Source organism: Prionailurus viverrinus, chromosome B3, assembly GCF_022837055.1.
Source record: "Prionailurus viverrinus isolate Anna chromosome B3, UM_Priviv_1.0, whole genome shotgun sequence".
NCBI classification, from domain to species: Eukaryota; Metazoa; Chordata; class Mammalia; order Carnivora; family Felidae; genus Prionailurus; species Prionailurus viverrinus.
Window position 1 is genome coordinate 140,844,114 of NC_062566.1, and position 13,640 is coordinate 140,857,753.

The 13,640-nt window shown below is 39.1% G+C and overlaps 1 protein-coding gene across 7 annotated transcripts in view; it reads left to right on the top strand.

Annotated features, from left to right (window-relative positions):
• MARK3 (microtubule affinity regulating kinase 3) overlaps positions 1-13,640 on the top strand; it is a 114,045-nt gene that overhangs the window by 14,798 nt on the left and 85,607 nt on the right. For 6 of the 7 annotated variants that reach the window (XM_047861096.1, XM_047861098.1, XM_047861097.1 and 3 more), the window contains exon 2: positions 9,706-9,897. In XM_047861096.1, the coding sequence (XP_047717052.1) occupies positions 9,706-9,897 (192 nt within the window). Of the gene's footprint in view, positions 1-9,705; positions 9,898-13,640 lie in introns of those variants that run through there. The other variant, XM_047861102.1, reaches the window with a different exon arrangement.

The following is a 13,640-nucleotide window of genomic DNA, read 5'->3' on the forward strand; positions in this document are numbered from 1 at the left end:
TAATGCCTTCAAGATCTGTCCATGTTGTTACAAATGGTAGGATTTCCTTGTTGTGTTTTGTTTTTTTTTTTAATGGCTGAATGATACTTTATTGTGTATACTTACCACAATTCTTTATCCATTCGTCCATTGATGGACACTTAGGTTGTTTCCATGTCTTGGTTACTGTACATAAATGCTGCTGTGAACATGGAGTGCAGATAGTGTTTTTGTTATCTTTAGATATATACTCAGAAGTGGAATTGCAGCATCATATGGTAGTTCTGGTTTTAATTTTTTGAGGGTTGTCCATACTGTTTTCCACAGTGGCTATACCAATTTACAGTCCCACCAACAGTACACAAGGGTTTCCTTTTCTCTACATCCATACTATTATTTGTCTTTTTGATTATGGCTACGGCCACTATGACAGGAGTGAACTGATATCTCATTGTGGTTCTTATTTGCATTTCCCTAATGAGTAGTCATGTTCAGCATCTTTTCACGTACCTGTTGGCTTTTTGTATATCTTCTTTGGAGAAATCTCTATTCAAGTCTTTTGCCCATTTTTAATTAGGTTATTTGTTTTTTGCTATTGAGTTATATGAGTTCTTCATATGTTTTGGATATGAACTCCTTATCAAATATATAGTTTGCAAATATTTTACCATCCCATAGGTTATTTTTCACTTTATTTATGTTTTGTTTTGCTGTGCAGAAGCTTTTTAGTTTGATGTAGTCTCACTTGTTCATTTTTTATTTTGTTGCTTGTGCCTTAGGTGTCATCCAAAAAATCATTACTGAGACCCATATCAAGGAGCTCTGTTCCTATGTTTTCTTCTAGGAGTTTCATGGTTTCAGGTCTTACATTTAAGTGCTTTTTAATGACTTTTTTATTTTACAGAGAGAGAGAGAGAGAGAGAGAGCCCACGTGTATGCCTGTGTGTGTGCAAACGGGAGGGGCAGAGGGAGAGGAGAGGGAGAGAGAATCTCAAGCAGGCTCCACGCCCAGCACTGAGCCCAATACAGGGCTCAATCCCAAGACTGTGAGATCACGACCCGAGCCGAAATCAACAAAGACACTTAACTGACTGAGACACCCAAGTGCCCCTTTACATTTAAGTTTTTAATCCATTTCAAATTAGCTTTTGTGAGTGGTATAACATATGGATCCGGTTTCATTCTTTTACATATGAGTACCCAGTTATACTAGTATCTTTTATTGAAGAGATGGTCTTTTCTCCATTCAGTATTCTTGGCTCCCTTGTCAAATATTAGTTGACCTTATATGTTTGGGCTTATTTCTGGGCTCTCAATTATATTCTGGTCTATTTGTTTTTATGCCATTATCATACTGTTCATTATCATAGTATAGCTTTATAATATAACTTGAAATCAGGAGGTGTGATACCTTCTGATTTGCTCTTTCTCAATATTTCTTTGTTTGAGGTCTTTGTGGTTCCATATAAATTTTTTAGGAGCATTTTTCCTACTTCTGTAAAAAAGGCTATTGGAATCTTGATAGAGATTGCATTGAATCTGTAGATGGCTGTTAGTAGTTTTGACATTTTAACAATATTAATTCCAGCCCGTGAACACAGGATACCTTTCCATTTATTTGTATTGTCTTCAATTTCTTTCATCAGTGTCTTTATAATTTTCAGCATAGAGATCTTTCACCTTAATTTATTCCTAAGTATTTCATTCTTTTCAATGCTGTTGTAAATAGGATCAATTTCTTTTTCAGAAATCTCATTAGTGTATAGAAACACTACTGATTTTTTAAAATGTGTTTTTAAAGCTTATTTATTTATTTTGAGAGACACAGAGCCAGCATGAATGGGGGAGGGACAGAGAGAGGGAGAGAGAGAATCCCAAGCAGGCTCTGCACTGTCAGCACAGAGCCTTATGTAGGTATCAAACTCATGAAAACATGAGATCATGACATGAGCCAAAACCAAGAGTTGGATGCTTAACCAACTGAGCCACCCAGGTGCCCAGCACTACTGATCTTTTAATTTAATTTTTTTTATCTTGCAACTTCATTGAATTCATTGGTTAGATCTAACCGTTTTTCAGTTGAGTCTTTAGGGTTTTCTATGTATAAAATCATGTTTGTTTTTTTTAAATGATTTTATTTTTTAAGTAATATCTCCTCCCAGCGTGGGGTTTGAACTTAAACTTACTCCCGATACCAAGAATCACATGCTCTGGGGCACCTGAGTGTCTCATTGGGTTGAGCTTCTGACTCTTGATTTTGGCTCACGTCATGATCCCAGGGATATGGGATTGAGCCCGGCGTCTAGCTCTGTGCTGAGTGTGGAACCTGCTTGGGATTATCTCTCTCTCTCTGTGCCTCACACTTCAATCATGTGTGTGTGTGTACTCTCTCTCTGTTGCTCTCAGAAAAAAGAAAAATTAGGGGGCGCCTGGGTGGCGCAGTCAGTTAAGCGTCCAGCTTCAGCCAGGTCACGATCTCGCGGTCCGGGAGTTTGAGCCCGGTGTCAGGCTCTGGGCTGACTGCTCAGAGCCTGGAGCCTGTTTCCGATTCTGTGTCTCCCTCTCTCTCTGCCCCTCCCCCGTTCATGCTCTGTCTCTCTCTGTCTCAAAAATAAATAAAACGTCGGAAAAAAAAATTTAAAAAAAAATAAATAAAATAAAATAAAAAATAAAAATTAATAAAAATAAAAGAGTCACACATTCTACTGACTGAGCTAGCCAGGCACCTCTGTAAAATCATGTCTTTTGCAAACAGGGACAATTTTACTTCTTTTCCAGTTTTGATACCTTTATTTTTTTTTTTCTTGCTTGATTGCTCCCACTAGGTCTTCCAGTGTTATGTTCAATAGAAGTGGTAAGAATGGGCAACCCTGTCTTTTTCCTGAACGTAATGGAAGAGCTTTTATCCTTTCACCATTGAGTATGATGTTAGCTGCGAGCTGCTCATATGTGGACTTTTTATGTCAAGATATGTTTTTTCAGTGCCCAGTTTGTTAACAGTTTTCATCATGAATGGATGTTGACTTTTGTCAGAAGTTGGATGCTTTTTCTGTGTGTATCAAGTGATTACATGATTATTTTCTTTTATTCCGTTAATGTGATATGTTACATTGATTGATGTGTGAACTATCCTTACATCCCAGAGATAGATCCCACTTGATCATGGTAAATGATCCTACGTGTGTGTGTGTGTGTGTGTGTGTGTGTGTGTGTGTGTGTGTATTTTTTAAATTAAATTTGTTTTTTTTGAAAGAGAGACAGAAAACATGAGCAGGTGAGGGGCAAAGAGATTGGGGGGGAGAGAATCTTAAGCAGGCTCCATGCTCAGTGCTTGATCCCACTACAGTGATATCATGACCTGAGCCAAAATTAGGAGTTGGACACTTAACCAGTTGAGCCACCCAGGTGCCCTGGTAAATGATCCTTTTAACGTGCTGCTGAATTCAGTTTGCTAGTATTGAGAATTGAGAATTTTTGCATCCATATTCATCAGGGATATTGGCCTATAGTGTTCTTTTCTAATGGTGTTCTTTTCTGCTTACACCTGATTTCTTAAGTAGGCTTCTCAAATTTAAGATTAGTGCTTTACCAGATAGATACAATGGTAAGCCCAGAGCCATATTTATCATGCTAAAAAAATTAAAATTAAAAAACTTTTTGGTGGGGGTGCCTGGGTGGCTCAGTTGGATAAGCATCTGACTTCCACTCAGGTCATGATCTCACGGTCTGTGAGTTCGAGCCCCATGTCAGGTTCTGTGCTGACAGCTCAGAGCCTGGAGCCTGCTTCAGATTCTGTCTTTCTCCTCCCTCTCCCCTCTCCCCTCTCCCCTCTCCCCTCTCCCCTCTCCCCTCTCCCCTCTCCCCTCTCCCCTCTCCCCTCTCCTCTCTCCCCTCTCCCCGCCTCTCCCCCACTCATGTTCTGTCTCTGTCTCTTAAAAATGAATAAATGTTGGGGCGCCTGGGTGGCGCAGTCGGTTAAGCGTCCGACTTCAGCTAGGTCACGATCTCGCGGTCCGTGAGTTCGAGCCCCGCGTCAGGCTCTGGGCTGAGGGCTCAGAACCTGGAGCCTGTTTCCGATTCTGTGTCTCCCTCTCTCTCTGCCCCTTCCCTGTTCATGCTCTGTCTCTCTCTGTCCCAGAAATAAATAAACGTTGAAAAAAAAAAAAAAAGAATAAATGTTAAAAAAAAATAATTAAAAAAAACCTTTTTGATGTGTGTCTAAGGTATATTCTCATTTGTATCTTCTGGTTATATGATTTATATTCTATGGCTCTTAAATATGGATACATTTTTAAAGAACATAACAAAATGGAATGCATTCTCCATTCATTTTTCTTTTTCTTTCTTTTTTTCCTCCTTTTTCTTCCTTTTCCTTTTCCTATTCCTATTCCCTTTTCCTTTTGCTTTTCCTTTTCGCTTTCCTTTTCCCTTTCCTTTTCCTTTTCTGAGAGAATCCCAAGCAGGCTCCGTGCTCAGTGCTGAGCTGACATATGGCTCAGTCCCAAGAAACTGGGATCCTGACCCAAGTCGAAATAATCAGAGACTTAACTGACTGAACCATCCAGTCACTCCTCCATTCATTTTTCTTATTGCTTCTTACATTAGTGTTGATACAGCTCTGCAACAGTAGAGCTTTGACTGAAAGTAATAAACTCTAACATAATGGCTTAACCAAATAGGGGTTTGCTTTTCTCACAAAAGAAACATACATAGTTTCTAGCTTTGGTTCAGCAGTATAATATTGAAGTTGGTGGTTTTTATTTATTTTTTAAAAAATATATATATATTTTAATACTTTTTTTAATATTTATTTATTGGGGGGGGGGGAGGGGCGGGGGGAGAATCCCAAGCAGGCTCTGCACTGTCTGTGCAAAGCCCAGCACGGGGCTTGTAATCCTAAAGACCGTAAGATCATGACCTGAGCTGAAATCAAGAGTCTGAGCCACCCAGGCGCCCCAGATTTTATTTATTTTTGGGAGAGATTGAGAGAGCAGGGAGGGGCAGATAGGGGGACAGAGGATCCCAAGCTGGCTATACTCTGAAAGCAGCAAGCTGATGGAACGCTCAAACTTCCCAACCTCTAGATCATGACCTGAGCCGAAGTTGGAGCCACCTAAGCACCCCAGAGCTGGTGGTTTTTAAAAATACTATTTTCTTGGGGTGCCTGGGTGGCTCAGGCGGTTAAGCTTCCAACTCTTGATCTCAGGATGGTGAGTTCAAGCCTCACGTTGGGCTCTGTGCTGCGTGTGAAGCCTACTTAAAATAAAAATAAAAAATTTTCTTTCGTGTTTGAGACCTTTTGGCTGCAAGATAACTTATACATCTGCAGTTATGGTTGCATTGAAGGAAAGAGAAAGAAGGGACTGTACTAGTGTATCTGTGCCCCTTTGTGAGAAACAAAAAGTTTTCCCAGAACTGCCCCTGTCCTGCCCCCCACCGGTATGTTTTCATTAATGAGCACCGGCCAGAACCGAGATGCTTAACCGAATGAGCCACCCAGGTGCCCCTAGCTACAGACACGTTTGAGAAAACAATTATTTAGTTGGTCTTGTTGCCTCATCAAATACCCAGCCAGCTTCTCTTGGTAATGAAGAAGGGAGAAATGGATACTGAGTATATAACTATAATGTTTGCCCCATTCTCTAATATATTACCTGGAAATTTAAATTTTCTGCAGTAAAGGTTTTAGTTTGCAAATGGATGCTTTATATTTTGTTAATAATCTCCTGTCTTTGGTTTGCTTCTGGTTATTTTCAGTAGCAGTGTACATATTCTAATTTTCTGGTGGATGAAGTGGTATCAGCCCAACTCCATGGGAGAGAGAAGGTTCAGGGCTCCTTTAATCTTTAAGACTTGAATTTAACAGCTTAGAGTACCTGTTAACATGCTTAGTGCTGCCACAAAATGTAATGTGAATACTGAAGAATTCTATAGCATTTTTCCTTTTTTACCCTTGGGTTGTTTACTGGCTCCATAGGGAGAAAAAAAAAAAAACCCTTATGCATGAAATAATTGGCTAATAGTAAAGAATTCAGAATTATTTGGTTAATTGTTTAGTATAGCACATTGAGTGGTATAAGATTAGAAACTTTTTTCTTTTTTTCTTAATTTTTTTTTTAGTTTATTTATTGAGAGAGAGAGAGAGAGAGAGAGAGAGAGAGAGAGAGAGAGAGAGAGTAGGAGAGGGACAGAGAGAGAAGGAGAGAGAGAGAATCCCAAGCAGGCTCCATGGTGTCAGCACAAAGCCTGACGCAGGGCCTAAACTCATTAACTGAGCTCATGACCTGAGCTGAAACCAAGAGTCGGATGCTTAACTGACTGAGCCACCCAGGCTCCCCTAGAAACAATTTTTCTTTAGGGCCATTGATAGAAGCATGGGATGAATAAAATGAAAGCCAAGTAGAAGCTCTAGTAACTGTTACAGGGCTGTATCAACACTAACATAAGAAGCAGTAAGAAAAATAAATGGGGAATGCATTCCATTTTATGTTATACATACTAGCTCTTGAAAATGTGTCCATATGTAAGAACCATATAATTTATTATATGACCAAGACACAAATTAGAATATACCTTAGACACACATACACCTCCCAAAAATAATCTTTAATTTTTTTAACATAGTTAAATATGGTTCCGGGTTTGCTTTTCTGTCTTTCTGGTAAAGCACAAACCTGAAATTTGAGATGCCTACTTAAGAAATCAGGTTTAACTAGAAAAAGACACTACTAGAAAACTATATGCCAGTATATCCCTGATAAATAATTTGTGTCTGTTTTGAGAGAATTTTTTTAAGTTAAATACATTAGATTCCCCCCCCCATTTTTATTTAAATTCTAGCTAGTTAACATACAGTATAATGCTGGTTTCAGGAGTAGAATTTAGTGATTCATCATTTACATATAACACCCAGTGCTCATCACAAGTGCCCTCCTTAATACCCATCACCCATTTAGCCCATCCACTACCCACCTTCCTCCATCAACCCTCAGTTTGTTTGCTCTATTGTTAAGAGTCTCTTATGGCTTGCTTTTCTCCCTCCCCCCCCCCCCCCCCCCCCCCCCCCCGCTTCCTATATATTCATCTGTTTTGTTTCCTAAATCCCACATGAGTGAAATCACGTGAGCCCGATGTGGGGCTCGTGAGTTCATGACCTGAGCGGAAGTTGGAGGCTCAACTGACTGAGCCACCCAGGCGCCTCAGGATTTCATTCTTTTTGATGGCCGAGTTTGATTGATTTATTTATTTTAATTTTTTTAACGTTTATTTATTTTTGAGAGAGAGAGAGACAGAGCATGTGCATGGGAGGGGCAGAGAGAGAAGGAGACAGAATCTGAAGCAGGCTCCAGGCTCTGAGCTGTCAGCATAGAGCCCGATGGAGGGCTCAAACTCACAAACTGTGAGGTCATGACCTGAGCCGAAGTCGGAGGCTTAACCGACTGCGCCACCCAGGCACCCCAGATTTATTTTTTAAAGATTTTATTTTTGGGGCACCTGGGTGGCGCAGTCGGTTAAGCATCCGACTTCAGCCAGGTCACGATCTCGCGGTCCGTGAGTTCGAGCCCCGCGTCAAGCTCTGGGCTGATGGCTCAGAGCCTGGAGCCTGTTTCCAATTCTGTGTCTCCCTCTCTCTCTGCCCCTCCCCCGTTCATGCTCTGTCTCTCTCTGTCCCAAAAATAAATAAACATTGAAAAAAAAATTAAAAAAAAAAGATTTTATTTTTAAGTAATCTCTACACAATTTGGGGCTCAAACTCACAACCTTGAGATCAAGAGTAGTGTGCTCTTCCCACTGAGCTAGCCAGCCCCCCCCACCCCAGATTTTTTAATTTAAGGACTTTATGTAAGGAAACACCAAACTAAATATACTTAGTTTAACCCTATTGTAGTTTAACAAATTACAGTTTAACAGATATTTCAAATTTACAGATACTACAATTTAAATATACTGAAGTTTAGTATACTTTACTAAATATACTAAGTTTAACCCTATTGTAATTTAACAAATTATAATTTAACATATATTACAAATTTAACAGATATTTAAATCTGTTGTATGAGTTTATAATCTAACAGGGAAATGCAGGTTTCTTTTGGCTTTGTATTATGATTGTTTATTTGCATAAGTGTATTAGTTTAGGTTGCGTTATGCTGTAGTAACATACACAATCAAAATCTTAGTGGTTTAACACAGTAAAAACCCTTGTTTAAACAGTTTGCCTGAGGGCTTGTTGGCTCTACGAAGATTGATCTCCCTGTCCAGGATAATTTGGCCCTGAGGGCTTCTGTCTTTGGGCAATGCTTAGGATTCAGGAGAGCAAAAGATGGCTGAAGTCAAACACTGACAAATAATGCTTTTGCATGGGAATGACATGTCATTTTCATTTGTATGTCATTGGCTAAACTTAGGGACATGGCTGGGCCAACTCAAATGAGGGAAGAGGGTCTGAGTTCCTAGGTGAAATCAGTGGGATCCTCCACAAACTCAGAAGCAAAAGAGCTAATATGGTGGCTAATAGTATTGTCCACAACAAAGTAGCATAATATAGATAGATACAAAGTACCCCTGGAACCCAAAGGAGAAGAAAAAGAAACTAATTAGATGCAAGAAAAGTCACAGGAGGCTTCATAAAGATGGTGACAAATGATCCAAACATAAGGGGATGAGTAGGAATCTTAGGTTTGAAGAGAAGAAAGGGCATTCAAATTGAGGGACTAGGACCATCCTAGAGAAGAGTGGATGATATAGCCAGAAAGGAGGAATGGATTAGATCACACAAGGCCTTGAATTCATTTAGCATTCATTCAGCAACAATGTATTGCACAGCTACTCTGTGTCAGTCACTGCTCCCAAGTTCTAGGAATATCTGATAATGAACAAAACAGACAAAAATCCTTGTCCTCCTGAAGGTTACATCTGGTTGATGCTAAGAAATTACTCTTTAATTGTAAGTAGATTGAGGAGTAAGAGTAACATAAGCAAAGGTACAAACTTTGGATACCTATGAATCTTAAGATTCTTTTAATATTCCTATTTTATGTGTAATAGAAGACAGTTGACTTGGATGTAAGTTAATGTTTTCTCCATTTAACTGTGTCTCACGCTAGAAAACTTAATGTATGAAAAGCTGAATTTACAAAACATGTAAATTAGAAAATACATTTACATTACACAAGCTTTTTTAAACCATATTGTGGCTAGTACAATTTTAGTGACTGTATTTTTGTTGTGTAAATAGTAAAACCACTTGATACATACCTCGCTCGGCGGGACAGGACTTTGTTTTATATACTGCCGTGTTCCAGTTGCTAAATTATATTCTCTTTGGATTTCTCACTAAGTAGTGATGTGGCAGTGAATAAATCACAAAAGTATCCTCATCTGGTGAAGGATCATATGTGCTGGTGCATTTAATAGCTATGGGAAAGTTACATTCTTTATGATTATAAGGCAGCCTTGTTACTCCTATTTTATGTTACAACCACATACAAAAAATATCTCATTTCCTTCTGAACACCCACTTCAACCCTTGATGATATTTTTCTTCTTGGCATTTGCTTGTTTTCCTCATAAATTTATATCGTGGGCAAATTCCTTTAAAGTGCTAAATACGTTAGGATTAAAATTAAAGCAGCCGTGTTTTGTTTCTTCAACTAGGGACTCTTAAAACTTGGCAGGTACCATGTGTTCTCTCATTTCCTTATTTTTATGTATGTTATATTGTAGCACACGTCACATGGAGATGGGCGGCAAGAAGTTACCTCTCGCACTGGGCGCTCTGGAGCTCGGTGTAGAAACTCTATAGCTTCCTGTGCAGATGAACAACCTCACATCGGAAACTACAGACTGTTGAAAACAATCGGCAAGGGGAATTTTGCAAAAGTGAAATTGGCAAGACACATCCTTACAGGAAGAGAGGTAAATATTAAGTTTAATTTCTGTTATGATATTTGCTTTGTTCAGTTCCATGTGAGAGAGGAAGAGAATGTATATATTACTTGAGCTAATTTCTGAGCTAATTAAATATTGTTTTTAAGAACAAGAAATTTACATACTAATTTTCTGGGAGTTCCTTTGCTTTCTCATGTCTTTAAATGTAGTATTACATTGAGTGTTCGAATTGGCTTTTGCCAAAGTGGGTAGTGTTTTGTTCTAAGAACTGCCACCAGATTAATATTCTTTCTGCCACCAGAATAAAAATTGTTTGGAACTTAATGTATAAGCTCACAGTACTTGGAAATCATGAGTGTTGTCTCTTTTTATAGATTTTATGCCCAAGAAGTTTCTTCATTTCACCAAAGAAACTTTTCTCATAGCCTAGGTTTGATTGGCTGTTGTACAGGAAGGCATATGCTTTCCTAACTTTTGTGATGATTGGCTTTCTGCTCAACTGCATTCTGTATTTATCAAAAATACACCTGTTAAAACTCCTGAATTGACTCCCTCCACATGTTCCACATGTGCAATACAGAACCTGTTTTGCTTCTTTGATTTCTTGCATTTAGGTCTCTATCCCTGCTATTTCCTCTGCCTGAAATGCACTTTACACTTTTGTGTAGCAACCACTTCTTCTGGGAAGGAGTCATTGATGGACTCCCTTTTCCCAGGTATGGGACTCAGGTTAAAATTCCTGGTACTTCCCCTCAGATAGCACAGTTTACGTTTATGGGAACTGCTTATTTACCCATCTTCCCTCTCTGGTCTGTAGGGCAGATAGCCGTACTTAACAGCGTTTGGCACATAGTAGGTGCTTAGTAAATATATGTTGAATGATTGTAATGATACTTCATTATTTTATTTTATTTTTTTTAATGTTTGTTTATTTTTGAGAGAGAGAGAGAGAGAGAGACAGAATGTGAGCGGGGGAGGGGCAGAGAGAGAGGGAGACACAGAATCCCAAGAAGCGGGCTTCAGGCTCTGAGCTGTCAGCAGAGAGCCCGATGTGGGGCTGGAACTCGTGAACCATGAGATAATGACCTGAGCTGAAGTTGGACGCTTAACCGACTGAGCCACCCAGGTGTCCCTGTAATGATATTTTGAAGGAAGCTTTTTAAAGAAATGCTTTCCCTGTACCAGAGCCTCCTGATAGATATGCCATGACAGCATTACCGACGTGTCATGGCGTTGATGCCCGCAGCCCACCATGCCCGGGGCTGCTGGAGCAGGGCCAGGGGCCAGTCATTCGTCTGGAAGCAGCCTCTGCTGCAGTGTGCCCTCCAGATATTCCCATTTTCCATGAGTGCTGGGAGCTGAAGAAGGCTGGAAGCCCAGGTCCACACTAACTGGAATATTAAGTACAGACTTGAACCAAAAGTTTGCCTGTTCACGTTCCATCTCAACTTGGTGACAAATCCATGGTCAGTACTCCTTGTTATGAAGATCCCTGGGCTGCTTTTCGAGTCCATGAACAGCATGAGCGGAGGAGGGTCTTACCTTGCTGTCCCTGAGCAGAGCTTTCTGAAACTCAAGACTTCTTGAGTTTAGTCCCCACAACTCTAGGTGGTTGCTTGGCCAGTTTCCTCACACGGGCAGATGGTGGGTTGGAAGAGGAATGGGCCAGACAGACCCTCTCACTTTTTCCTTAGCTGTAGTTTGGCCTACTGTATTTACATCTGGTAGGTTCTCTTGCCAAAAAAGCTTGAATCTGACTAGCAGAGTGACTTAATTTAAAGTTTTTCTTCTTCTTCTTCTTTTTTTTTTTTAACTTTGAATTAAACTATTTTAGGGGCGCCTGGGTGGCTCAGTAGGTTGAGCAACCGACTTCGGCTCAGGTCATGATCTCACGGTTTGTGAGTTTAAGCCCCGAGTCAGGCTCTGTGCTGACAGCTCAGAGCCCGGAGCCCGCTTTGGATTCTGTGTCTCCCTCTCTCTCTGCCCCTCCCCCTCTCATGCTCTATCTCTCTGTGTCTCAGAAATAAATAAACGTTAAAGAAAAAGTAAAATAAATAAAATAAAATAAACTATTTTACTCGATCCCCACCCCCTTACTGTAGGTTTCACCCAGAATCCTAGAAAATGTAATATTTATATTTCTATAGTCTGGAAATTCATTATGTAGGAAGTACAAGTTCCTTGAAATTTCTCTTCTCAAAGAGGATCACTTGTTTGGTGTAGATTCTCACAGTATTTTATATAGATACTAACTTTTTGTTTATTTTAAAAGAGACTCATGGATATAATGGCAACTTTTTTTTTTTTTTTTATAATGGTAACTTTCTTAGCAACATATCTGATTGTGTCTGGATCTTAGTGCTCATAGATCTGACACATTCTATCTTACACGTGTGTGCTGTTGCTGTGGTTTATCCCTGTCAGTGGGCGTTGAGTGGTTTCTGATTTTTTGCTACTGTAAGCATCTGCAGTGAAAGTTTCTTAACTCTCTACTCTGCTTAAGTGTTTCTGTGGGATAAATTCCTACAAGTGGATATCAAGGTCAAAAAGGATGAATATTTGATATTGTAATAGGTACTGGTGAATTGCTTTTGAGAAAATTTTATAGCATTTTATTATCCTATCAAAGTGAATGAAAGTATCCATTTTTCTGCACCCTTACTAATACTACATAGATCATTTTTATCTGATGGACAAAAAAAAATGTATTTTTTTGCAAGCTTCTTTTTGGTAACAGGTTGATATTTTCATGTATTTTTGTCATTCATATTTTCTTTTTAAAATAAGTTTCCTATTTGTGTCCTTTATCCATTTTTCTTTTCCCGTTTAAATCTTAATGATTTAAACCCATTATGTGTTTCATATATCAGTCTGATCTGTCTGGGTTTCATGTCTAATCTGAGTTTCATGACTTGGTAAGAAAGGTTTAGTTACTTTGCCCCAAGATGTAAAAAATGGCTCTGTATCTTCTTCAAATAGTCCTGTGGATCCCATTTGAATTTTTAATTCATTTGGTATATATTTTGGGGGATTGGTATGAAGTGGAGGGCTTTAATTTTTCTTCCCCCATGTGGTTTATCACTTGTCCTGGGATCATCTGTTCTTTCCCCCAGTTGAAGATACCTGTGTAATCACTTACCAAATTCCCGTATATGTCTTTTGGTTAATGTCTGATATATTTATTTAGTCTTGTACCCATACTACGGTAATTTTATTATGGCAGCTTTGAATTGTACGTTTTAATGTTTTAGAGTAGGTTAAGTGCTCTGAGGATTATTCTTTTTTTTTTAATTTTTTATTTTTTTTCAATTTACATCCAAATTAGGTAGCATCTAGTACAACAGTGATTTCAAGATTAGATTCCTTAGTGCCCCTGACCCATTTAGCCCATCCCCCCTCTCACAACCCCTCCCATAACCCTCAGTTTGTTCTCCATATTTATGAGTCTCTTCTGTTTTGTTCCCCTCCCTGTTTTATTATTATTTTTGTTTCCCTTCCCTTATGTTCAACTGTTTTGTCTCTTGAAGTCCTCATATGAGTGAAGTCATAATGATTTTTATCTTTCTCTGACTAATTTCACTTAGCATAATACCCTCCCGTTCCATCCACGTAGTTGCAAATGACAAGATTTCATTCTTTTTGATTGCCAAGTAATACTCCATTGTATATATATACCACATCTTCTTTATCCATTCATCTGTTGATGGACATTTGAGCTCTTTCCATACTTTGGCTACTGTTGATAGTGCTGCTGTAAACATGGGGGTGCG